We start from the raw sequence: 27,265 nt of genomic DNA, 5'->3' as shown, positions 1-27,265 counted from the left end.
CTAGGACAGGGCTATCAAACTCCATTTCATTGAGGGCCCCATCAGAGTTCTGTTTGACCTTGAGGGCCAGGGTGGGTGTGGCCGAGGTGGGCGTGGCCAGCTCGACGGCACTTGTGTCAGGGCGCCTGTGGTGGCTCAAGTGCTCTGTCAGCGAAAATAGACTCCTGAGCTCCATTTTAGGCTGGGACGGCCTCCTACAGCCCTCTGCCAGCGAAAATGGAGCTTGGGACAGCCGCCCAAGCTCCATTTTCGCTGGCAGTGGGTTGCAGGAGGCTGTAGCTGGGATGTCATAAGCAGATTTTGAACTCGTCATCCCCGTGTTTGTTAGAGCAAAATTGTACCTCAGGAGACCACCTTTGATGCAAATTAATTTAAGCTTGCCTGGAGTTTTGAACTGCTTCACTACAAATTTTTGTTGCAAGTCACTCGGCTAAAGGGCAATGTTTTAAGACACTCCTGTTGTTCCTTTATCCTTCCACTGTCAGCTTTCCCAACGGCTAAATTCAGACATTACATATAATCGTAGATCATCCATAAGGAACCACTCGTGTTCGCATAGTATGCTATGCCTAAACTATTGTTAAAAGGCAGCGTTTCTCAATTGTGGAAACTCAGGTTTGTTATGTTTTAACCTTAGATAATGTTCGACTTCTTTTACTTTTTTGTATCTATTTATATTGTACTCATACTATTGTTGTAATCTGCCTTGAGTCCTTCAGGATTGGGTGGCATAGAATTTGAATGAATGAATGAATGAGGAAGGAAGGAAGAAGGAAGGAAGGAAAGGAAGGAAGGAAGGAAGGAAGGAAGGAAGGAAGGAAGGTGTTGTGGTTAGCTCTGGCCCAGCTCCTGCCCCAAGGAATGTGCAGGTGGATGTGGGGGAGACATCCACATGCCACAGGCCTGTTTTGCTTCCAGTAGAATCTGTCTCCTCTGACCAAGGAAGCGTGAGTGACAGGGAAGAGGAGAGTTTGGCAGACAGCCCAGGAGGAGATCAATCATCTGTATCATCCCTGGATTCCGAACAAGAATTAATGACACATCCACGCATGCGTAGAGTGATGCATAGGAGACAACAACTGAAGGATTATTACAAGAGAAAATGAGGCCACCTGTGGTTGGGTGGGGCTGCTGTAATTAGTGCTACAGATAAAAGTTCAGCCTGGTGTGTTATCCTCATGGTAGTTTATCTGATTCATTGTTTCGTCAAGATCGTGGTTTTTGCTCTTCAGGATTGTGTGTGTGGACTCTCTGGACTTTAGAATTGGACTCAATTTCCCAGTTATTGGGTGAGCAATTGGATTGCATTTAACCTGTGCCTTGCGTGTACCAGAAAACCCCTTTGACATTTAAAAAGGGAGCTGTTTCTGTTTTTCTGTTTATAAAAACTTTTGGGTTTTCCTTTTATCGTGTGGTGTGTGTCTTCCTCGACTAATTACCCTGTAATTACGGGCAGTTGAAACATGCCGGCAGAACAGAAGGAAGGAAGGAAAGATGGAAAGATAGATAGATAGATAGATAGATAGATAGATAGATAGAGAGAGAGAGAGAGAGAGAGAGAGAGAGAGAGAGAGAGAGAAGAGAGAGAGGTGGACTTCAGCTCCCAGAATTCCCGTCAAGCCATGTTCACCTTCCTTAATTCCACCTTCCACATGTCCACCTTCCTTAATTCCTCAGCCAGCAAAGACTTCATCCCCCACTGACTTAAGATAATGGCCTGATTTCCCACAATGCACTTAGGATTCCCACAAGAGGTCTCTATGGACAAGATTTGTTTTTCTCTTTGATTGTAAGACTAAGTCTTTTGGTTAAGCTAGAAGACCCATTAGAGCAGACAATCTTGACAGCAAGTGATCAACATGTTAAGTGAAATAAAAATATTGGCATGATTGTTGACAGAACTTTATTCATCCCAATCCCACTAAAGGCATCTTTACATTCGTTTTGTCTTCTCAAGACTTCAAAAGAGCCTGCAGTAGCTTTGGTGGAGGAAGAAGGATTTCCAGGTTTTTGACTTCGTCCTGGTTATTGTGCACCCTCACTTTCACACCCTTATGTGATTCCCCATCAGGAACAAAAAATATTATTTTTATCAGAAGGTGTACCGGCTGCCCAAAATTATTTCCAGCAAACAAAAGGGGAATAACTTCTCTAAAGAGGGGCGATAATTACTCAAAACATACTACACAATTAAGTGCCAGCTTTTATTTTAATATGTGTGCATGGGGGAAAAAAAAAAAGAGAAACGTGAATTATATCTAGCAAGCTCTGAACAGAAAGATGGAAAAAAGCAAAGGACAGCTGGGAGCTTTTTCTCTAAATCCGTGTTTCTCAATCTTAGCGACTTTAAAATGCGTACAACTTATGTTCCCAGGATTCCCCAGTCAACAACACAATCAGGGGAATTCTGGGAGTCGAAGTCCACCCCGAAGAGGCCAGGGTTAGAAACACTACTTTAAATGGACTGCCAGGGATAGTAGAAAGTGGGCAGAGGTGATGGATTGAGAATTAAGAGTTGGACAAATTATGGCTTGATCCATGGAGAGCCAGCTGAGCGTTCTACAGCGACTCAAATAAAGATCTCCTCAAATGAAAAACCACCATTCCTCGAAAGCTCCAGTTGGATTTTCTAATTCGAGGAGGCTCTTCTTTGAAGGAGCATTTTTTTCTGAATCCGCATCTTCATTTTGAGGACCACATGGTCCCAGCTCTGCCAGCCTTTAGAAGTACCTGGTTTTTCCAATGCATTAATATACTACTGGCACCACAGAAGTTTCAACTTGTTTTCTTCTGTCATGTTTTCCTATCCTAGACTTTATTTTTGCATAATATTGTGTTTTTAACACCTTAAAGCAGTGGTCCTCAACCTGGGGGTCGGCACCCCTTTGGGGGTCGAATGACCGTTTCACAGGAGTCGCCTAAGACCACGGGAAAAGACAAATTTCCCATGGTGTTAGAAACTAAAGCGTCCATTCTGGCGCCTTGGAACATATTTTTGCAACTCAACCAATCAGACATTTACAATGGAGGTGTCCCTCTCAGCTTCCTGCCAATCAGCTTAAAGCTCTGTTGGGGGAATTGGCGCTAGACTTATGGTTGGGGGTCGCCACAATATGAGGGGTCGCAGCATTAGAAAGGTTGAGAACCACTGCCTTAAAGGAAGGTGATCACATCGATTGAATATAAATAGAATGGAAGTTCTGAAGGTCGGCACCTTTAAAATGGGTGGACTTCCGCTCCCAGAATTGTGGGAGCGGAAGTCCGTGCATTTTAAAACCTCCCAAGGTTCAGAAACATTGAAATAGACCAAACCAACAAAAGAAAAACTGTAAAAGTAAAATGGCTCTGAGGGAAGGGGAGTCTCATTCCGTTTATCACAGGCATCAAACTCGATCACGTCACGTGGCGTATCGCGACATATTTTTTTTGCCTTCGCAGAGCCAGGGTGGGCGTGGCCTGTATGCGACGCATCCGTCCCACGAGCCGCTAGTTGGACACCCCTTCCCTCTTATCACCTTGGAAGTACCCAGTCTGCTCAGATTAATAGGAGTGAGTTTGGATCATTCAGATTTGACACTGGAGTGTTTCTAATTCTTCACGGAGCCACTTCGCTCCTCGCGGTTCCTCCTCGTGGAATTAGGAGCGCTGGCATTCAAAGTGTGGACAGTCTCAGAATCTTCTGTTATATTGAAACATTTCAGCCTTCCAAACGCCACTTCTGCACCTACGCCTTCACTCCTGTTTTCACAGACGAAATATCCCAAATAATAATTGCCTTCGAACCGGGCTATGGCATCCTGTAACTCAAGAAGGAGTGAGGTGGAAACAGACTGCCATCTAATCAAGATTGGGGTGATCTCCCCCTCCTTCTCTTGTGAATTATGAGCTCCCCACTCCCCAAAATGTATGAAACTCTAGAGGAATCCTCCCTCTTGTGTAGCCTAGGTCAGTGTTTCCCAACCTTGGCAACTTGAAGATATTTGGACTTCAACTCCCAGAATTCCCCAGCCAGCAAGGACACCAAGGTGATCACATCCTGGATTCCATGGAATCCAGGAAGTGATCACCTTGGCGTCCTTAGCTGGCTGAAGAATTCTGGGAGTTGAAGTCCAGATATCTTCAAGTTGCCAAGGTTGGGAAACACTGGCCTAGATAAAGGCTCTCCAACCTTGGCAACTTTTAAGACTTGTAGACTTCAACTCCCAGAATTCCTCAGCCAAGTCTTAAAAGTTGCCAAGGTTGGAGACCCCTGTGTTAGATTAACATATCCCCAAGGTCTTAGTATTTCCTGGGGTTCCCAACGTAGCCAGCAACAGATGTTCCCTGAGAACAATAAAGACCTGAAGGGGAATCAAATCCCCCCTTTTATGGACTTGTTTCCCCACAGTACCGATTTTCACACCAGCCGCTATGTCGCTCCTCCATACATGTGAACGGTGCTGTGTTTAAGGAGGTAAGACTTCCGAGTGAACTTTTTCCCACACTCCAAGCATTCGTGGGGTCTCTCCCCCGTGTGGATGCCCTCGTGTCGCTTAAGATTTGACCGTCGGCTGAATCTCCGCCCGCAGTTCAAACAGCTGTAGGTTTTTTCTCCCGGGTGGATTTTTTTCTGTTTAGTGAAGTTTGATTTATGGTAGAAGCTCCTTGCCATGACGCTGGAGACACTGTACTTCTTCACCATGGGCACCTTGGACTGACCGATCTCCCTGTAACCTCCTCGGCAAGGAACGGCACTATCGCCCGTCTCCTTGGGAAGAAATTTCTGCGGCCAAATGAGTCTGTCTTGGCTTTGGGAAAAGTTTTCCTGCTCCCCGAACGGAGCCACCTGCTCTTCCACTCTCCCGCTCAGTATCTCGTGCGATGTTTCGGGCTCGGAATTGTCCAGCGCATATTTCTCCACTTTGTCAACGCCTCTACTTCCTTCACCTATGGGGGAATAATAATAATAATAATAGTAATAGTAGTAATAATAATAATAGTAATAGTAATAATAATAATAATCAAGCTAAGGACCAGTACAGAAAAAATGTAACTCAATGTCGTATGGACAGTTGGCGGATCAAAGCATTGCATGGACAGTTCTTGAAGAAGATTGAAGGCAAAGTGGATAAAGAAAAGACCTGGTCATGGCTTACAAGTGGAACACTCAAAAAGGAGACATAAGGACTAATACTGGCGGCACAACAACAGGCCATTAGAACAAATGCTGTCAAAGCCAGAATTGAAAAATCAACAGACGATCCAAAGTGCAGACTCTGTAAAGAAACAGATGAAACAATCGATCACATACTCAGCTGCTGCAAAAAGATCGCAGACTGACTACAAGAATATACACGATGCTGTGGCACAGATGATCCACTGGAACTTGTGCCGGAACTACCATTTCACAGTAGCAAAGAACTGGTGGGATCATAAGCCCGAAAAAGTGGTCGAAAATGAGCAAGCAAAACTACTGTGGGACTTCCGACTTCAGACTGACCGAATTATGAAGCATAACACACAAGACATTGTGATCGTGGAGAAAAAGAAAGTATGGATCATCGACATCACAATCCCAGGAGACAGCAGAATTGAGGAGAAGCAGCTAGAGAAATTAGTGAAATACGAAGATCTAAAAATCAAGCTGCAACGACTCTGGCATAAGCCAGTGAAAGAGGTCCCAGTGGTACTTGGCACGCTGGGCGCAATGCCAAAGGATCTCAGCGGACATTTGAAAACCATCGGAATTGACAAAATCTCCATCTGTCAATTGCAAAAGGCCGCTTTACTGGGATCGGCAAACATAATTCGCCGCTACATCACGCAGTCCTAGGTGCTTGGGAAGCGCCCAACTGGTGATGAAATATGAAATCCAGCATAGTGATCTCGTTTGCTGTGTTGTACTGACATAATAATAATAATAATAAAAATAAAAATAATAATAATAATAATAATAATAATAATAATAATAATAATGGTCAAAGCAATGGAAACTGCAGTTTAATGTTTCCAAATGTAAAACAATGCACTTGGGCAAAAGGAATCCTCAATCTGAGTATTGTATTCGCAGTTCTGTGCTAGCAAAAACCTCAGAAGAGAAGGATTTAGGGGTAGTGATTTCTGACAGTCTCAAAATGGGTGAACAGTGCAGTCAGGCGGTAGGGAAAGCAAATAGGATGCTTGGCTGCATAGCTAGAGGTATAACAAGCAGGAAGAGGGAGATTGTGGTCCCGCTGTATAGAGCGCTGGTGAGACCACGTTTGGAAAACTGTGTTCAGTTCTGGAGACCTCGCTTACAAAAAGATATTGATAAAATTGAACGGGTCCAAAGACAAAAATGGTGGAAGGTCTTAAGCATAAAACGTATCAGGAAACACTTAATGAACTCAATCTGTATAGTCTAGAGCAGTGTTTCCCAACCTTGGCAACTTCAAGATATTTGGACTTCAACTCCCAAAATTCCCCAGCCAGATATCTTCAAGTTGCCAATGTTGGGAAACACTGGTCTAGAGGACAGAAGGAAAAGGGGGGACACGATCGAAACATTTAAATATGTTAAAGGGTTAAATAAGGTTCAGAAGTGAAGTGTTTTTAATAGAAAAGTGAACACAAGAACAAGGGGGCACAATCTGAGGTTGGTTGGAGGAAAGATCAGAAGCAACATGAGAAAATATTATTTTACTGAAAGAGTAGTAGATGCTTGGAACAAACTTCCAGCAGACGTGGTAGATAAATCCACAGTAACTGAATTTAAACATGCCTGGGATAAACATATATCCATCCTAAGATAAAATACAGGAAATAGTATAAGGGCAGACTAGATGGATCATGAGGTCTTTTTCTGCCGTCAGACGTCTATGTTTCTAATAATAATAATCCCAAAAAGAAATTTAAAGCAAATGTTTTGCATCTGTTTGTGCAGGGGGAATGGTAACAGGAAGGGAGCCGAAGAAGAAAAGAGATGGAGTTAAAAATATCCACCCAAAGCAATTGCACCGCATCCACATATTCGACCAACTGGCTTTAAGTCGTCCGTTTGTATCACTCACCGGTATCTCCAGAGTTCCCTTCATGATTAGCCTCCCTGAACAGTGGCCCCTTCCCACAATCCTCTGCAGCATCCCTCGCTTCCTTGAGCACCTAGAAACAGGAGGAGAGAACATCTGTTTCAACAAGGCGGGGGGAGAAAGATGGGGAAGAGGTGGGTTGCAAGGCTAGGTGACTGGTGGACCGGTCAGGATGGGGGGAGTTGGTAGCTGGACCAGGAATGGGAGAGAGACCCAGGTTCATTTTGCTTTCAGGATTAAGCAGGGGGGGGGCAGACCCTCTCTCTGGGTAATGCAACTTGGGCGTCCTCCTCGACCCCACAGCTCACATCAGGGAAACATCTTTCAGCTGTGGCGAGGGGGGCGTTTGCCCAGGTTCGCCTGGTGCACCAGTTGTGGCCCTATCTGGACCGGGAGTCACTGCTCAAAGTCACTCATGCCCTCATCACCTCAAGGCTCGACTACTGTAATGCTCTCTACATGGGGCTACCTTTGAAAAGTGTTCGGAAACTTCATATCGTGCAGAATGAAGCTGCGAGAGCAATCATGGCCTTCCCTAGGTATGCCCATGTCACACCAACACTCCGCAGTCTGCATTGGTTGCCGATCAGTTTCCGGTCACAATTCAAAGTGTTGGTTATGACCTATAAAGCCCTTCATGGCACCGAACCAGAATATCTCCGGGACCGTCTGCTGCCGCACAAATCCCAGCAACCAGTTAGGTCTCACAGCGTTGGCCTTCTCCGGGTCCCATCAACTCAACAATGTCGTTAGGCGGGACCCAGGGGGAGAGCCTTCTCTGTGGCAGCCCCGACCCTTTGGAACCAACTCCCCCCAGATATCAGAGTTGCCCCCACCCTCCTTGCCTTTCGTAAGCTCCTTAAAACCCACCTCTGTCGTCAGGCATGGAGGAATTGAGACTTTCCCTTCCCCCTAGGCGTATAAAATTTATGCATGGTATGTAAGTATGTATGATTGGTTTCTTAAATTGGTTTTTTTTTAAAATTAACTTAAATATTAGATTTGTTTACATTGTATTATTATTGTTGTTAGCTGCCCTGAGTCTACGGAGAGGGGCGGCATACAAATCTGATTAATAAATAAATAAATAAATAAATAAATAAATAAATAAATAAATAAATAAATAAATAAATAATACAGAGAGTCAGGAAGCAGGGAAGGAAGATATGAAGGCGTTTATTTATTTACTGATTTGATTTGATTTGATTCCCCAGCCAGCATTTAGGCAACCGTCCTAAACCAAGTCTATGGAGAGGGGCGGCATACAAATCTAATTAATAATAATAATAATAATAATAATAATAATAATAATAATAATACCACGTCTGTTAAGTGTGAAAAACGGTCAATGGTCATTTTTTTCAGTGCCCTTGTAACTTCAAATGGTCACTAAATGAACTGTTGCAGATCGAGGACTATCCTGTATTTTTTTACACTGAGTCTACAATGCCTCCCTGAGGACCTGCAACGGTCTGTGGGAATAGCCTTGAGAGAGGGGAGGAAGCCAGACCTAGGGCAAAAAGGACTTAGGACCATTTATATCAGTGGTTCTCAACCTGGGGGTCGGGACCCCTTTGGGGGTCGAACGACTGTTTCACAGGGGTCGCCTAAGACCATGGGAAAAGACAAATTTCCTATGGTGTTAGGAACTAAAGCTTCTATTCTGGTGCCTTGGAACATATTTTTACAATATGACCAATCAGGCTTTTACAGTGGGTGTGTCCCTCTGACCTTCCTGCCAATCAGCTTAAAGCTCTGTTGGGAGAATTGGGGCTAGACTTATGGCTGGGGATCACCACAACATGAGGAACTGTATTAAGGGGTCGCGGCATTAGAAAGGTTAAGAACCACTGATTTATGTGTTTAGTGACCAAAGTGACAACAGCCCCACCCAAAAAAGGGAACATGACATTGTTTGGCACTTACGACAGTTTCAGCCTTCTTGTGGTCACATGATCAATACTCAAGCGCTTGGGGATTGGTTCACATTCAGGATGGTTGTGGTGCCCTGGGAGTCACGTGATCCCCTTTTGGGATCTTCTAACAAGCAGTGTTCTCTGGGGAAGCCATATTGGAGGGCGTGAAAGGTATTGCCTTATGTCAGCTCCAGCGCGCATGCGTCCACTAACCAGCTGATTTTCGGCCTTGAAGAAGAACATTTCACCCTCCGGAAGCTTGAGGGAACCTTCCCTGAAGCCCCAGTGTGAAAAATGGCCCAAAAGGCAAACCGGAAGTTCGAAAAAACAGACTTCCGGTTTGCCTGTTGTGCTGTTTGTCGCACTCAGGAAACTGGCATGATTAAGTTACTGTAACCATGCAAAAGAAGGTAGATGTTTATACTCATGGTTTCTTGTCTAGACTAAGTTGAAGGGCTGACGTACCCTGAAACCACGTTGGGTAACAGCAGGTTCTGGATTTGGCATTCGGCCAGACCCGGCGTTCTTTCTTTCTTTCTTTCTTTCTTTCTTTCTTTCTTTCTTTCTTTCTTTCTTTCTTTCTTTCTTTCTTTCTTTCTTTCTTTCTTTCTTACCTACCTACCTACCTACCTACCTATTAGATTTGTATGCCGCCCCTCTCCGTAGACTCGGGGCGGCTAACAACAATAATAAAACAACATATAACAAATCTAATATTTAAAATAACTAAAAACCCTTATTAAAAACCAAACATACACACAAATATACCATGCATAAATTGTATAGGCCTGGGGGGAAAGGAATATCTCAATTCCCCCATGCCTGACGACAAAGATGAGTTTTAAGGAGCTTAAGAAAGGCGAGGAGGGTGGGGGCAATTCTGATCTCTGGGGGGAGCTGATTCCAGAGGGTCGGAGCCGCCACAGAGAAGGCTCTTCCCCTGGGTCCCGCCAAACGACATTGTTTAGTTGACGGAACCTGGAGAAGGCCGACTCTGTGGGACCTAACTGGTCGCTGCAGCAGAAGGCGGCCCCGTAGATATTCTGGTCCGATGCCATGAAGGCACAGCCGCCAGTCCCAAAGGTTGACCTGCATCTTTTGCTTTGCACGCCTGGTTTGGTCCGCAAAGGACGGATGCCAAGCCTCGCGGTTCCCAGCGGCATCCTCCCGAATCGGCTTACCTCCTGCTCCGGATGCTGACGGCCTTCCGCCTGCATTTGAAGAAACTCCTCAGCCAGGGACACCGCCTGAACGCAAGTCTCAGGGCTATTTCCACGGACCCAGCTCTGGATCTCAGGCGGCAAGATGGCCAAGAATTGCTCCAGGATCAACAACTCCAGAATCTGCTCCTTGGAGTGATGCTCTACCTTCAGCCATTGATGGCAAAGCGCCTGCAGCCGGCTATAGGCCCCCCGCGGCCCCTCTGCCTCCTGGTAGCAGAAGCGGCGGAAGTGCTGTCGCTGTTTCTCGCGGCCCAGAGCGTCTCTGTGCAAAATGGCCGCCTTCACTTTCCCATAGTCCTCCCGCTCGGAGCTCCCGAGGTTGCAATACACTCGTTCGGCTTCTCCTCGGAGGGCGGGCAGCAGCTGGGATGCCCACTCCTCCCTGGGCCACCGGCAGGCCTCAGCTACCTGTTCGAAGGAAGCCAGGAAGGCCTTGGCATCATCCCAGGGCGGGGGCTCCTCCTGGACCAGGGAACCAACCCCCCAGGGCTGCTGGGATTCAGACATTTTCAGAAATTCCTGCCACTGGCTTTCCCACTGCTGAGAGAGCAAGTCCGGCTCCTGTTTTACCACTTGCTCCGTTGCCTCGAGCCCTCTGCAGCTCTTCCGGTTTTCTCCTAACTCCTCGCTCGGTTTGGAAGCCGCTCGGCCCAGATCCTGCCTTTTGAATCCTGGCTGCATCCACTTCTCCAGAGCAGCTTGCAACTGCAGGCTGAATCCTGTCCGGGGCGCCTCTCCGTCGGCCATTCAGGTTCGTGCGGGCAAGGAACCAGCCGGAATCTCTCCCAAGCGAGACCAGACGATCCCTGAAGGGGAAACCGGTGGCAAAATGGCGTCTCTGGCGTTCTGTGGGGAGAAGAGACCAGTGCCTTAGTTTCCCAACACTTCTAACGTCCCCCCCCCTCCTTGCCACCCCGACTCTCAAGTCACCCATCCACCCTTCCCTCAGGAGAGGAACAGGTGGTCCCTGTGCGGCTACTAGAGTGAAGCTGCCCTACCTAAACATAGAAACATAGAAGATTGACGGCAGAAAAAGACCTCATGGTCCATCTAGTCTGCCCTTATACTATTTCCTGTATTTTATCTTAGAATGGATATATGTTTATCCCACGCATGTTTAAATTCAGTTACTGTGGATTTATCTACCATGTCTGCTGGAAGTTTGTTCCAAGCATCTACTCCTCCTTCAGTAAAATATTTTCTCACGTTGCTTCTGATCTTTCCCTCAACTAACTTCAGATTGTGTCCCCTTGTTCTTGTGTTCACTTTCCTATTAAAAACACTTCCCTCCTGGACCTTATTTAACCCTTTAACATATTTAAATGTTTCGATCATGTCCCCCCTTTTCCTTCTGTCCTCCAGACTATACAGATTGAGTTCATTAAGTCTTTCCTGATACGTTTTATCCTTGAGATCTTCCACCAATCTTGTAGACCGTCTTTGGACCCGTTCAATTTTGTCAATATCTTTTTGTAGGTGAGGTCTCCAGAACTGAACACCGTATTCCAAATGTGGTCTCACCAGCACTCTATATAGCGGGATCATAATCTCCCCCTTCCTGCTTGTTATACCTCTAGCTATGCAGCCAAGCATTCTGTGGGTGGACAAAAGCCAGGAATCTTGTCTAGAAGATCCCTTCAGGGAGCCATTTAAAAGAAAGAACCCAGTCCTTAAGGAAACAAAGTTGAGGGGAAAGTCACCTAAACCAGACAAAAGAAGATGGACCTCAGTACAAGGAAACCCCCTCCTTCCCCCGAAAGCCCACCAACTTGTAAATCAGCAACAGAAAAGCAGCTGCCAATCAAACAGAACAAAGCACCGATTTGAGGGAAGGGAAGGATAAAAGAGGCCCTGAAGCCTGTGTGAGACATAAAAGGCAGTCTTCAACTTACAACTGCTGAACCCCAAATTTCCAGTTCTAAGGTTTGCCTTGCTTTACGATCTTTTGCCCCAGTTGTTAAGTGAACCGATGAGGCTGTTCAGCAAATCATGAGGTTGTTTAGCAAATTTGTCCTTTCAGTCTTGATTGGGTTGTTGGAAGCCGGCTGAATCGGGCCAAAGCCCATCGAGTCCAGCATTCTGGGTCACACAGTGGCCCACCAATTGTCCTTGGGGATCTTCAGCAGAAAGAGAAGGCAAAGCCCTCCCTTTCTCTTGACCCCCAACAAGTGGTATTCAAGGAAATCCTGCCTGCCTCAACCAACATAGAGGCGGCACTTGGACATCCGTTTCAATAACCATCTATATCTGTGTTAGCAAAAACTTCAGAAGAGAAGGGTTTAGGGGTAGTGATTTCTGACAGTCTCAAAATGGGTGAACAGTGCAGTCAGGCGGTAGGGAAAGCAAGTAGGATGCTTGGCTGCATAGCTAGAGGTATAACAAGCAGGAAGAGGGAGATTGTGATCCCGCTGTATAGAGCGCTGGTGAGACCCCATTTGGAATACTGTGTTCAGTTCTGGAGACCTCACCTACAAAAAGATATTGACAAAATTGAACGGGCTACAAGAATGGTGGAAGGTCTTAAGCATAAAACGTATCAGGAAAGACTTAATGAACTCAATCTGTATAGTCTGGAGGACAGAAGGAAAAGGGGGGACATGATCGAAACATTTAAATATGTTAAAGGGTTAAATAAGGTTCAGGAGGGAAGTGTTTTTAATAGGAAAGTGAACACAAGAACAAGGGGACACAATCTGAAGTTAGTTGGGAGAAAGATCAAAAGCAACGTGAGAAAATATTATTTTACTGAAAGAGTAGTAGATCCTTGGAACAAACTTCCAGCAGACGTGATAGATAAATCCACAGTAACTGAATTTAAACATGCCTGGGATAAACATATATCCATTCTAAGATAAAATACAGGAAATAGTATAAAGGTAGACTAGATGGATAATGAGGTCTTTTTCTGCCGTCAATCTTGTATATTTCTATGTTTCTATGAGCTGTCCACCAAATCCCCAAGATCCCTTTCTTGGGTCGTCTCAGAAAGTTTTGTCCCCATCAGTTGGTAGGTATAATTGGGGTTCTTTGCCCCGATGTGCATAACTTTGCACTTGTTTAGGTAAAGAGTTATATGTATAGATATGATATAAGAAACAATGAGCTTAAAAGGGACACCGGTAATTTAAAGATGTAGGGGAATCAGTCTGTTAAACATAAGATGAATTATTATAATCACTCAGGGAAAAAGTTAAGAGGGAGAAAGGGGAAGTAGAAAGGGAAGGGAGAAGTGAAAAAGAAGGAGAGAGAAGGTAAAAGGTGGAGATGGAGATAGAGGGAGGGGTGTGCAAAAAAAATGAGGAAAAACAGACATAAATAGTATAAAAAAGATGCAAAAATAGGAAATTATAATTGTGTGTTTTGATATGTTTTATGGAATACTAATATCAAATGATCCAAGTGCCAAAGCCCACTGCAACAAAGGCTTCTAGAGTTGTTAACCTGATCCTACGCAGCTTCTGCTCTGGCAATGTCACACTACTCACCAGAGCCTACAAATGTTTGCCAGACCCATCTTTGAATACAGACTCAACATGTCCTTCCATAACCCTGGGGGGGGGATTATTGACCCCCTAAGAGAGGGTCCGCAACTTGGGCGTCCTCCTCGATCCACAGCTCACATTAGAGAAACATCTTTCAGCTGTGGCGAGGGGGGCGTTTGCCCAGGTTCACCTGGTGCACCGGTTGCGGCCCTACCTGGACCGGGACTCACTGCTCACAGTCACTCATGCCCTCATCACCTCGAGGCTCGACTACTGTAACGCTCTCTACATGGGGCTACCTTTGAAAAGTGTTCAGAAACTTTAAATCGTGCAGAATGCAGCTGCGAGAGCAATCATGGGCTTCCCAAAGTATGCTGATGTTACACCAACACTCCGCAGTCTGCATTGGTTGCCGATCAATTTCCGGTCACAATTCAAAGTGTTGGTTATGACCTATAAAGCCATTCATGGCATCGGACCAGAATATCTCCGGGACCGCCTTCTGCCGCACGAATCCCAGCGACCGGTTAGTTGGCCTTCTCCGGGTCCTGTCAACTAAACAATGTCGTTTGGTGGGACCCGGGAGAAGAGCCTTCTCTGTGGCGGCTCCGACCCTCTGGAACCAGCTCCCCCCGGAGATCAGAACTGCCCCTACCCTCCTTGCCTTTCGTAAAATTCTTAAGACCCATCTCTGCCGTCAGGCATGGGGGAACTGAGACATCTCCCCCGGGCCCATACAGTTTATACATGGTATGTTTGTGTGTATGCTTACTTTTAATAATGGGGGTTTTAGTGTTTTTTTTTAATTATTAGATTTGTTCTTACATTGTCTTTGTTATTGTTGTGAGCCGCCCTGAGTCTATGGAGAGGGGTGGCATACAAATCTAATAAACAACAACAACAACAACAACAATAATAATAATACAGTTCATCTGTCTGGAACCCATACCACATCTCGGACATCAACACCCTTGAAAATGTCCAAAGATACTTCACTAGAAGAGCCATTCACTCCTCCATTCGAAACAGAATAACCTACGAAAGCAGACTATCAATCCTAGGTCTTGAAAGCTTAGAACTACCACGCCTAAAACACGATCTAAGTATTTCCCACAAGATCATATGCTGCAACGTTCTACCTGTCAATGACTACTTCAGCTTCAATCGCAACAACACAATAGCACCCAACAGATTCAAACCTAATATTAACCGCTCCAAACTTGACTGTAAAAAATATGACTTCAGCAACCGAGTTGTTGAAGCGTGGAACTCATTACCTGACTCAGTAGTGTCAACCCCTAACCCCCAACATTTTCCCCTTAAGACTATCCACGATTGACCTCTCCAGGTTCCTTAGAGGTCAGTAAGGGGCGTGCATAAGTGCACCAGTGTGCCTTCCGTCCCCTGTCCAATTGTCTCTCCTTATCTCATTTATCTTTTCTTCCTTTCAAATATGTTCACCTATACTTTTATATCTTTTCATCTATTCTTTTCTTTATTTATATTACTATATATCTATTCTCTTCAATGTGTACAGTGTTCCTTCGATTTTCACGGGGGATGCGCCCGCGAAAGTCGAATTTCCGCGAAGTAGAGATGCAGAAGTAAATACACCATTTTTGGCTATGGACAGTATCACAAGCCTTCCCTTAACACTTCAATAATAATAATAATAATAATAATAATAATAATAATAATAATAATAATAATTTATTAGATTTGTATGCCGCCCCTCTCCGAAGACTCGGGGCGGCTCACAACAAGCGATAAAACAATATTGTACAGGCACAAATCTAATATTAAGAAAAAAACTAAAAACCCTATCAATTTAAAAAACCAAACAACACATACATACCAAACATAAATTATAATAAGCCTGGGGGAAAGGTGTCTCAAATCCCCCATGCCTGGCGGTATAGATGGGTCTTAAGCAGTTTACGTAAGACAAGGAGGGTGGGAGCAGTTCTAATCTCCGGGGGGAGTTGATTCCAGAGGGCCGGGGCCGCCACAGAGAAGGCTCTTCCCCTGGGGCCCGCCAGACGACATTGTTTAGTCGACGGGACCCGGAGAAGGCCGACTCTGTGAGACCTTATCGGCCGCTGGGATTCGTGCGGTAGTAGGCGGTTCCGGAGGTATTCTGGTCCAATGCCATGTAGGGCTTTAAAGGTCATGACCAACACTTTGAATTGTGACCGGAAACTGATCAGCAGCCAATGCAGGCCACGGAGTGTTGTAGAAACGTGGGCGAATCTGGGAAGCCCCACGATGGCTCTCGCGGCTGCGTTCTGCATGATCTGAAGTTTCCGAACACTTTTCAAAGGTAGCCCCATGTAGAGAGCGTTGCAGTAATCGAACCTCGAGGTGATAAGGGCATGAGTGACTGTGAGTAACGCAACTGGTGCACCAGGCGAACCTGGGCAAACGCCCTCCTCGCCACAGCCGAAAGATGATGTTCCAATGTCAGCTGTGGGTCGAGGAGGACGCCCAAGTTGCGCACCCTCTCTGAGGGTGTCAGTAGTTCCCCTCCCAGGGTAATGGATGGACAGATGGAATTGTCCTTGGGAGGCAACACCCACAGCCACTCCGTCTTGTCTGGATTGAGTTTGAGTTTGTTGACACCCATCCAGTCCCCAACAGCCTCCAGCCACCGGCACATCACTTCCACTGCTTCGCTGACTGGACATGGGGTGGAGATGTACAACTGGGTATCATCCGCATATTGATGATACCTCACCCCATGCCCTTGGATGATCCCACCCAGCGGTTTCATGTAGATATTAAATAGCAGGGGGGAGAGGACCGACCCCTGAGGCACCCCACAAGGGAGAGACCTCGGAGTCGACCTCTGACCCCCCACTAACACCGACTGCGACCGACCAGAGAGGTAGGAGGAGAACCACTGGAGAACAGTGCCTCCCACTCCCAACCCCTCCAGTCGGCGCAGAAGGATACCATGGTCGATGGTATCAAAAGCCGCTGAGAGGTCAAGAAGCACCAGGACAGAGGACAAGCCCCTGTCCCGGGCCCGCCAGAGATCATCCATCAACGCGACCAAAGCAGTTTCCGTGCTGTAACCGGGCCTGAAACCCGACTGTTGAGGCCCTAGATAATCGGCTTCTTCCAAGGACCGCTGGAGTTGGAGCGCCACCACCTTCTCAACAACCTTCCCCATAAAGGGAAGGTTGGAGACTGGACGGTAGTTATTAAGCACGGCTGGGTCCAGGGAGGGCTTCTTGAGGAGGGGGCGCACAAGTGCCTCCTTATAAGGAGCCGGGAAGGACCCCCTCCCCAAGGAGGCGGTGACAATCTCCTGGACCCAGCTCCGTGTCACCTCTCGACTGGCTGAAACCAACCAAGAGGGACACGGATCCGGTAAGCAGGTGGCAGAACTCACAGCTCCAATGGCCTTGTCCACTTCATCAGGTGTCACCAAGTCAAACTCCTCCCAGACAGATGGACAAAGACATTTAGCCCCAGTCACCTCAACTGACTCATTGTCAGCCGATACTGCTATGCAATTGGAGTCGAGTTCAGCTCGGATCCGAGCGACTTTATCAGCGAAAAACGAGTTAAATTCCTCAGCACTGCCCTGCAAGGGTTCCCCAACTCCCCCCTGATTTAGAAGGGAGCGGGTCACCCTAAACAGGGCAGCCGGGCGGGATTCCGCTGATGCAATCAAGGCGGCATGGTACGCGCATCTTGCCGCCTTGAGCGCCACTTTGTAAGTCTTAATAAAAGCTCTTACAAGTGTTCGGTCGGATTCGGACTTACTCTTCCTCCATCGCTTCTCTAGACCAGTGTTTTTCAACCAGTGTGCCGTGGCACACTAGTGTGATGTGAGACATGGTCAGGTGTGCCGCGAAGCTTAGAGAGAGAAAGAAAACAAGAGAGAGAGAGAGAAAGCAAGAGAGAGAGAGAAAGAAAACGAGAGAAAGAAAGAGAGAGAGAAAGAGAAAAAAGCAAGAGAGAGAAAGAAAACAAGAGAGAGAGAGAAAGAAAGCAAGAGAGAGAAAGCGAGAGAGAAAGAAAGAAAGCAAGAGAGAGAAAAAGACAACAAGAGAGAGAAAGAAAGCAAGGGAGAGAGCAAGAGAGAGAAAAAAAGAAAGAGAGAGAGAGAACGAGAGGGAGGGAAGGTGGGAGAGAGAAAGACATAGAGGGAGGGAGGGAGGGAGAAAGAGAGCAAAAAAGAGGAAGGAAGGAAGAAAGAGGGATGGAGAGAGAGAAAAAAAGGAGGGAGAGAGAAAAAATTTTTGTCCAAACTTTTTTTAGCCGCCCCGCCCCCCTCAATGTGCTCCAGGGTTTTGTAAATGTAAAAAATGTGCCGTGGCTCAAAAAAGGTTGAAAATCACTGCTCTAGACGTCTCTTCTGGCGTTTCAACTCCCGGAGCTCCTCGTTGAACCATGGAGCTCTACGGGGTCTAGTGCCACAGAGAGGTCGCAGTGGCGCAATTCGGTCAAGAGCCTCCGCTGCAGCCTTGTTCCAGGCCTCAGCAAGAGACTCTGCCGAGCTGTGGACGAGCGAGTCTGGTAAAACCCCAAGCGCCTTCTGAAAGCCCTCAGGGTCCATTAGGCGTCTGGGGCGGAACCTCCTAATCGGTTCCGCCTCCCTGTGGGGGAGGATTGGAGCCAGGAAGTTAAGCCGCAGTAGAAAATGGTCTGACCATGACAAAGGCAATGCTTCTAAGCCCCGTAGTCTCAGACCACTATTCAATTGCTCCGAGAGGAATACCATATCGGGTGTGTGTCCACCCTCGTGAGTCGGACCCTGAACTACTTGAGTCAGGTCCATGGCTGTCATGGTGGCCATGAACTCCTGTGCTAATCCTGAGGAACCGCCGAGCGACGGCAGATTGAAGTCCCCCAGGACAATGAGTCCGGGGAACTCCACCGCCAGCCCGGCCACCTCTTCGAGCAGCACAGGCAGGGCTGTTGACACGCAGCTGGGAGGCAGGTACGTGAGTAACAAGCCCACCTGAACCCCTAAGTCCAACTTCACAAGGAGTGACTCACAACCCGCGATCTCAAGAGCAACGAGTCTACGCAGATGGAGGCTCTCCCTGGCTACAATAGCCACTCCTCCCCCCCTTCCCTGGGGTCGAGGCTGGTGCCATATCTGAAACCCGGCTGGACATATTTCCGAGAGAGGCACCCCTCCCTCTGGGCCCAGCCAGGTTTCAGTAACACATGCCAGACCGGCCTCCTCATCCAGGATCAGATCCCGGATGAGGAGAGCTTTATTCACGATCGATCTGGCATTGAGTAGCAGCAGCTTGAGCCCAGGGCCCGGATTACACTCGTCACCAGGGCTCCGGTTTGAGCTCATGGGACCGGAACAAGGGATCGCTATTAAGCAGCGATCTCTTTTTCCTCCAGAACGGCTAGCCCCGTGACTCCCGCCATATCTACCTCTCCCCAGCAGAACCGGGATATTCTGGCCCTCTGTCACCCCAGAGAAAGATACCCCCATCCCTCCTGTCTCTCTACCGCCAGGTAGGCTAAATTCTGCATTCATACTGACCCTATTGTTGCCATACATACCGTCCCACTCACCCCACCCGTTCATATTGTAAAAATTGCAATTACCATTTACCTCATCCATACCCCACCCATCCTGCAAGTTAGTCCCACCATTCATTCGATTCATTTCATATATACCTTCCATCTGATCCCAGATATCCATCACTAAAATTACCCCCCAATAAATTAGTTAAAAAATGTATAAAAATTAAAAATAGTTAATTAATTAAAAAGGTTAACCAGTCAGTTATAAAATTAATCTGAGACAATTATATAGATAGAATCAATTAATATAAAACCCCTAAATTACCATTTCCCATTCCCTTAACAACCATTTACTCACCATTATTACTGGTACTCACCATTGAATAAGACACTTAGAGATCCTGATATTTATAAACATAATTATTAACAATAATTATTTTTTTTGTTATTTGTTTGCAAAAATTATTAGTTTGGTGATGATGTATGATGTCATCGGGCGGGAAAAACCGTGGTATAGAAAAAAAAGCGCGAAGTATTTTTTAATTAATATTTTTTTGAAAAACCGTGGTATAGGCTATTCGCGAAGTTCGAACCCGCGAAAATCGAGGGAACACTGTATTATGTATTGGACTAACAAAACAAAACAAAACAAAACAAAACAAAACAAAACAAAACAAAACAAAACAAAACAAAACAAAACAAAACAAAACAAAATAAAATAAAATAAAATAAAAAAATAAAATAGAAACATAGAAACATAGAAGACTGACGGCAGAAAAAGACCTCATGGTCCATCTAGTCTGCCCTTATACTATTTCCTGTATTTTATCTTACAATGGATATATGTTTATCCCAGGCATGTTTAAATTCGGTTACTGTGGATTTACCAACCACGTCTGCTGGAAGTTTGTTCCAAGGATCTACTACTCTTTCAGTAAAATAATATTTTCTCATGTTGCCTTTGATCTTTCCCCCAACTAACTTCAGATTGTGTCCCCTTGTTCTTGTGTTCACTTTCCTATTAAAAACATTTCCCTCCTGAACCTTATTTAACCCTTTAACATATTTAAATGTTTCGATCATGTCCACCCTTTTCCTTCTGTCCTCCAGACTATACAGATTGAGTTCATTAAGTCTTTCCTGATACGTTTTATGCTTAAGACCTTCCACCATGTAAAATAAAATAATAAAATAAATAAAATAAATAAAATAAATAAAATAAATAAAATAAATAAAATAAATAAAATAAATAAAATAAATAAAATAAATAAAATAAATAAAATAAATAAAATAAATAAAATAAATAAAATAAATAAAATAAATAAAATAAATAAAATAAATAAAATAAATAAATAAAATAAATAAAATAAATAAAATAAATAAAATAAATAAAATAAATAAAATAAATAAAATAAATAAAATAAATAAAATAAATAAAATAAATAAAATAAAATAAATAAGCGTAGATTATAAATTGTGGAGAGAAAAAAATTCTTAAAATAATTTCCAACATACATACTCCTAGCTCGGGGGTGTGATATCAGGACTCCCCCCCACTCTGCTAAGACTGGCGGGTGTGGGGCCAGCACATGAGTTTGAAACCCCTGTCTTAGCTTAACAATTAACAACTGGGACTGGGATTTGCAGTTGCTAAGCAGTGAAAACATGTGATTTCGCATGGCTTAGCAATGGCAATTCCAATCCCAATTGCTATTTAAAAAAAAATACAACATTGAAAGGAAGGGGGGAAAGTAGGAATTGAACTAGGGAACTCCCAGAGGGTTAAAAAAGCAACAGGCATCCTTAGAAACATAGAAACATAGAAGTCTGACTGCAGAAAAAGACCTCATGGTCCATCTAGTCTGCCCTTATACTATTTTCTGTATTTTATCTTAGGGTGGATACATGTTTATCCCAGGCATGTTTAAATTCAGTTACTGTGAATTTATCTACCACGTCTGCTGGAAGTTTGTTCCAAGGATCTACTACTCTTTCAGTAAAATAATATTTTCTCACGTTGCTTTTGATCTTTCCCCCAACTAACTTCAGATTGTGTCCCCTTGTTCTTGTGTTCACTTTCCTATTAAAAACACTTCCCTCCTGAACCTTATTTGACCCTTTAACATATTTAAATGTTTCCATCATGTCCCCCCTTTTCCTTCTGTCCTCCAGACTCTACAGATGGAGTTCACGAAGTCTTTCCTGATACGTTTTATGCTTAAGACCTTCCACCATTCTTGTAGCCCGTCTTCAGGGAACTTGGTTAATATTTAAAAACTGGATGGAGACAAATTTTGAACTAATAGTAAAGTAAGAAAATACAAGTAAGTCCTTGACTTACGACCACAATTGAGCCCAACATGGATGTTGCTAAGTGAGAAATTTGTCAAGTGAGATTTGCCCCATTTTAAGACTTTTCTTGCCACAGTTGTTAAGAGAATCACTCTGGTTGTTAAATTAGGAACATGGTTGTTAAGTAAATCTGGCTTCCCCATTAACTTTGCTTCTGAGAGAGTCGCAAAAGGGGATCATGTGACTGTAAGTCGCCAAGCAGCTAGCAGAATTTTGATCACACGATGCTGCAAATGGTCACGAATCCCAGTGGCCGATAAGGTCCCACAGAGTTGGTCTTCTCCGGGTCCCGTCGACCAAACAATGTCGTTTGGCAGGCCCCAGGGAAGAGCCTTCTCTGTGGCGGCCCCGGCCCTCTGGAATCAAGTCCCCCCAGAGATTAGAACAGCCCCCACCCTCCTTGTCTTTCGCAAATTACTCAAGACCCACCTATATCGCCAGGCATGGGGGAACTAAGACATCCTCCCCCAGGCTTTTATATTTTATGTTTGGTATGTATGTGCTGTATGGTTTTAATTGCTGAGGTCTTATATATGTTTTTTAATATTGGATTTGTTTTACTGCTATATTGTTCTATTATTGTTGTGAGCCGCCCCGTCTTCGGACAGGGCCGGCATACAAGTCCAATAAATTATTATTATTATTAATTAAATGTGAAAAATGGTCACTTTCAGTGCCATTATAACTTCAAATGGTCACTATCTTAGGGTGGATATATGTTTATCCCAGGCATGTTTAAATTCAGTTACTCTCCCCAATTTGTACTGACAACGCTGGCATTTCTACAGCTCCGATGTGCAGTTGTCAAAAAGAAATGAGATTTCGGTGTAACCGCTCACCAGCGTGGGGTCAAGGCAGAGCAACTGTAACAAGCAGTCCTCGACTTACAACAACAGTGTGTTTGACTTGTGACCATTTTAGCACCTCCGTGGGTCACATGATCAAAATCCAGACTCTTGGCAATAGATATGAACACTGCAATATCCCGGGGATTATGGGATCTGCTTTGGCATCCTTCTGACAAGCGAAGTCCATGGGGGAAGCCAGATTCAATAAAAGGAAGATACATATATAATTGTCTATGTAGTTACAGCAGCTAGAATTGCATTTGCACAAAAATGGAAAGCAGCAGAAATTACATCTGAAGGAGATATAATTTAAAAAATCTTGGACTGTGCAGATTGAATAGATTTGACAATGAAAATTAAAGAAAAGGAAGATACAGAATATTATAGAAACATAGAACACTGATGGCAGAAAAAGTCCTCATGGTCCATCTAGTCTGCCCTTATACTATTTCCTGTATTTTATCTTATGATGGATATATGTTACTCTGGATTTACCAACCACGTCTGCTGGAAGTTTGTTCCAGATATCTACTACTCTTTCAGTAAAATAATATTTTCTCAGGTTGCTTTTGATCTTTCCCCCAATTAACCTCAGATTGTGCCCCTTGTTCTTGTGTTCACTTTTCTATTAAAAACACCCCTCCTGAACCTTATTTAAGCCTTTAACACAGGGGTATATGTATGGGTATATAATGTATAGGTGACATTTTATGACTGGATAGAAAATGAATATACATAGAAATCAAATAAGGATGATTAAAAGAGAAGAAAATGGAGAATAAATGGTGGTAGAACCTTGAGAATTAGGCAGCTCCCATAGAAAATGAATATAGAAATTAAATTAGAATGACAAAAAGACAAGAAAATGGAGAATAAATGATGGTACACACAGGTGAAAATTTGGTTTTGAGAAGAAAGCATTAAATTAATAGTATATACCTAGAGTAAAGAGTTACTTGTATAGATATGATATAAAAAATAATGAGTATAGAAGGGACACCGATAATTTAAAGATATAAGGGAATATCGAATCCCAACGAATCCCAGCAACTGATTAGGTCCCACAGAGTTGGCCTTCTCCGGGTCCCGTCGACTAAACAATGTCGTCTGCCGGGTCCCAGGGGAAGAGCCTTCTCTGTGGCGGCCCCGACTCTCTGGAACCAGCTCCCTCCAGAGATTAGAACTGTCCCCACCCTCCTTGCCTTTCGTAAACTCCTTAAAACCCACCTCTGCTGTCAGGCATGGGGGAATTGAGGCACACACACACACACGGGCCTATACAATTTATGTATGGTATGTTTGTGTGTATGTCTGTTTTAATAATGGGTTTTTTTTAAAGTTTTTTAAATTTATTAGATTTGTTATGAATTGTTTCATTGTGTGCTGTGAGCCGCCCCGAGTCTAGGGAGAGGGGCGGCATACAAATCTAATAAATAAATAAATAAAATACGTTATCAGTCTGTTAAATATAAGATGAATTAGGATTAGAATCACTCAGGGGAGGTTAAGAGGGAGAAAGAGTAAGTAGGAAGGGAAGAGAGAAGAGAATGAGAGGAGGGAAGGAGGGAGGAGGAGAGAAGGAGTAAGAAGGTAGAAAGAGGGGAGTGTAAAAAAAAGACAAAAAACAGACTGGTAAATAACAGCATAAAATAGGTGCAAAAATAGTACATTGATTCATGATTGATTGGATAAAAATGTAGAACTGTGTAACTTATTGCTATGGTTTAAGGTGTATGTATTGATGTATATAGGGAATGTGGAGGAAAAAACTTTTTAAAAAGATGTTACTAGCAAGATCTGCTGGGATTCCCTTAACAATGGTCCTAAAATGTGGGCAGTATTCGCTTAACAAGCATCTCAGCTTAGCTACAAGCAATTATGGCCTCGATGGCAGGTTGTAGGCCGAGAGCTACCTGTATTTGCATAACAAGTCTTTTACAGCTTGGCATCCCAGATACAACTATAGTACCTAATACTGGCTGAACTCCATACAGGAGTTTAAAGTATTTTTCTTAAACAGAAACTGAAGGAGGGGCGGGGCCAGAAAAAAACACCCCAGCCTCCAACCCACCCACCCCCAAAAAATAATAGGTTCAGCTATAAAAGATCAATAAAAATAGTTTTTTTAAAAAGAGAGAGCGGGAGAAGAACAGAATCAGAATATAGTCGGAAGGGACCTTGAAGGCCTTCTAGTCCAGTGTTTCCCAACCTTGGCAACTTGAAGATATTTGGACTTCAACTCCCAGAATTCCCCAGCCTGGGGAATTCTGGGAGTTGAAGTCCAGATACCTTCAAGTTGCCAAGGTTGGGAAACACTGTTCTAGTCCACCCCCCCTGTTCAAGCAGGAGAACCTATCATAGTCCAGATAACTGATTGTCTAATCTCTTATTTAAAAAAACCTCCTACAACTTCTTGTGGCAAGCTGTTCCACTGGTTAGTTGTTTGTTGTCTCCTCCCGCCCAAGGAAGTTTCTCCTTAATTCCAGATTGCTTCTCTGCTTGACTCTAGTTCTCTAGTTTCCACCCATCGTTTGTTGTCCTGCCTTCAGAGGCTTTGGGAAAATAAATTGACCCCCACACTCTGTGGAGCTCTTGCCTCACAATCAGGAGTTTGGTTGTAAGTTCTATCCTAGGTAGAGGCAATTGTAGGGTTCTCCCGCTTGGGCCAGGCGTTAGATTACATGCCTCCAACAGTAGTTCATAAAATCATAGAATAATAATAAAAATAAATAATAATAATAATAATAATAATAATAATAATAATAATAATATATTAGATTTATATGCCGCCCCTCTCCGAAGACTCAAATGTCTCGGAATGTCCTTCCTGTTAGTGACTACATCACCTTCAACTACAACAACACACGAGCACGTAATGGATTCAAACTCAACGTAAACCGCTCCAAACTAGGTTGCAGAAAATACAACTTCAGCAATAGAGTGATCAACGCCTGGAACACATTACCCGACTCTGTGGTTTCTTCCCCAAACCCCCAAAAACTTTAACCTCAGATTGTCTACAGTTGACTTCTCCCCTTTTCTAAGAGGTTTGTAAAGGATGTGTATAAGTGCACCATTTTGCCTACCGTCCCTGTCCTATTGTCTTCTTTTATCATTACTTACTACTTATGTTTGGCTTATACAAACTATAATCCTATACTTGTTGGACAAAATAAATAAATACATAAATGACCTGAAAAGGTCCCTTCCAACTCTGTTAATGTTAAATTAACAGGATTTCCTGCCTAGGCAGGGGGTTGGCCTTAATGACCTGCAAGGTCCCTTTCAACTCTAATTAATTAATATATAAATATAAATATATGTGTACATATATGTATATTTATTATTAGATTTGTATGCCGCCCCTCTCTGTAGACTCGGGGCGGCTAACAACAATAATAAGACAATAGAAACAAATCTAATATTTAAATTAATTTAAAAACCCTAATTTAATAAACCAATCATACATACAGACATACCATGCATACATTTTTTGTAAGCCTAGGGGGAGGAGAATATCTCAGTTCCCCCATGCCTGACGACAGAGGTGGGTTTTAAGGAGCTTACGAAAGGCAAGGAGGGTGGGGGCAACTCTGATCTCTGGGGGGAGTTGGTTCCAGAAGGTCGGGGCCGCCACAGAGAAGGCTCTTCCTCTGGGTCCCGCCAAACGGCATTGTTTAGTCGACGGAACCCGGAGAAGGCCAACTCTGTGGGAACTAACCGGACGCTGGGATTCGTGCGGCAGAAGGCGGTCCCGGAGATATACTGGTCCGATGCCATGTAGGGCTTTATAGGTCATAACCAACACTTTGAATTGTGACCGGAAACCAGTCGGCAACCAATGCAGACTGCGGAGTGTTGGTGTAACATGGGCATATTTAGGAAAGCCCATGATAGCTCTCGCAGCTATATTGGATACTGTAGCCTAGAGGTTAATTCTCTGCCTTACAAGGCAAAGGTTGCAGGTTTATTTATTTATTTATTTATTTTTATTGGATTTGTATGCCGCCCCTCTCCGTAGACTCGTGGCAGCTAAAAACAATGATAAAACAACATGAATAATCCAATAATAAAAAACAACTAAAAACCCTTATTATAAAACCAAACATACACACAAACATAGCATGCATAACTTGTAATGTCCTAGGGGGAAGGAATATCTCAACTCCCCCATGCCTGGCGGTATAAGTGAGTCTTCAGTAGTTTACGAAAGAGAGGGAGGGTTGGGGCAATTCCAATCTGGGGGGGGGGAGTTGTCCCAATGAGGGTATGGCTAGCTGATGAGGCCAAAATAAGGCCAAAATAGATCTATCCTAGTCTCCCTTAATTTTCAAATTCAGCAAAAAAACATGTGACATATACAAACATACATACATACATACATACATACATACATACATACATACATATATAGGAAGACTGCTGGCCCAGTAGGACACCCCCCTCCCCCAAAGAATTGGTGTCTCCCCACTCCTTCCCCATCCTGGCCCTGGGGCTGAAAGGGAGGGGGGCACAAAAGGTCCCAATAGCTGAAGTGGGGAGGGGTCCAGACCCTGAGTTTCCACGCAGCCACAACCCCCGCCCCCGAAATGTTAGGGTGGCAACTTTTGAGCTGCAAGTCCACCTGCCTTCAATTCGCTTTTAAGGATCTTCCAGGAGGGAGGATGAGTGTGTGTGTGTTAAGATCCCATCGAAATCAACAGGGTCGGCTTCGCTTTCTTAACCCCACGTGGAACCCCGCGCTCCGATCGGCCCAACTCACCCGAATTCCTGCGGGGAGACCCTCGCTCCCCACTCTCGGGAAAGGCAAAACGAGGACGCCTCCCGCCCCTTAAGACGAGGAAGTGGGACCTCGCTGCGAGCTAGAAGCATTAAAATAAATACAGCTGCTTCCGT

General features: G+C 44.5%; 1 protein-coding gene across 1 annotated transcript; it reads right to left on the bottom strand.

Moving 5' to 3' along the window:
* Positions 1–1,886: 1,886 nt before the first annotated feature.
* Positions 1,887–27,265, bottom strand: LOC139159837 (zinc finger and SCAN domain-containing protein 16-like). The gene is made up of 4 exons (XM_070737256.1): positions 27,132–27,265; positions 10,144–11,031; positions 7,029–7,119; positions 1,887–4,926 (listed from the first exon to the last, which is right to left on the bottom strand). Exons 2-4 carry the CDS (start codon positions 10,930–10,932, stop codon positions 4,409–4,411), a joined length of 1,398 nt encoding a protein of 465 aa, XP_070593357.1. The 5' UTR covers positions 10,933–11,031; positions 27,132–27,265; the 3' UTR covers positions 1,887–4,408.

The sequence above is a fragment of the Erythrolamprus reginae genome, chromosome 2, assembly GCF_031021105.1.
Source record: "Erythrolamprus reginae isolate rEryReg1 chromosome 2, rEryReg1.hap1, whole genome shotgun sequence".
Classification (NCBI taxonomy): domain Eukaryota; kingdom Metazoa; phylum Chordata; class Lepidosauria; order Squamata; family Dipsadidae; genus Erythrolamprus; species Erythrolamprus reginae.
Note: the sequence above shows the minus strand (reverse complement) of the source record. Positions and strands in the feature narration are given on the sequence as shown.

Excerpts from the sequence above, each read along its gene's own strand:
- LOC139159837 (XM_070737256.1), bottom strand. The coding sequence starts at position 10,932 with ATGGCCGACGGAGAGGCGCCCCGGACAGGATTCAGCCTGCAGTTGCAA. Across the intron at positions 7,120-10,143 it reads GTCAGCATCCGGAGCAGGAG|GTGCTCAAGGAAGCGAGGGA; the intron begins GTAAGCCGATTC and ends TCCTGTTTCTAG. Across the intron at positions 4,927-7,028 it reads AGGGAACTCTGGAGATACCG|GTGAAGGAAGTAGAGGCGTT; the intron begins GTGAGTGATACA and ends ATTCCCCCATAG.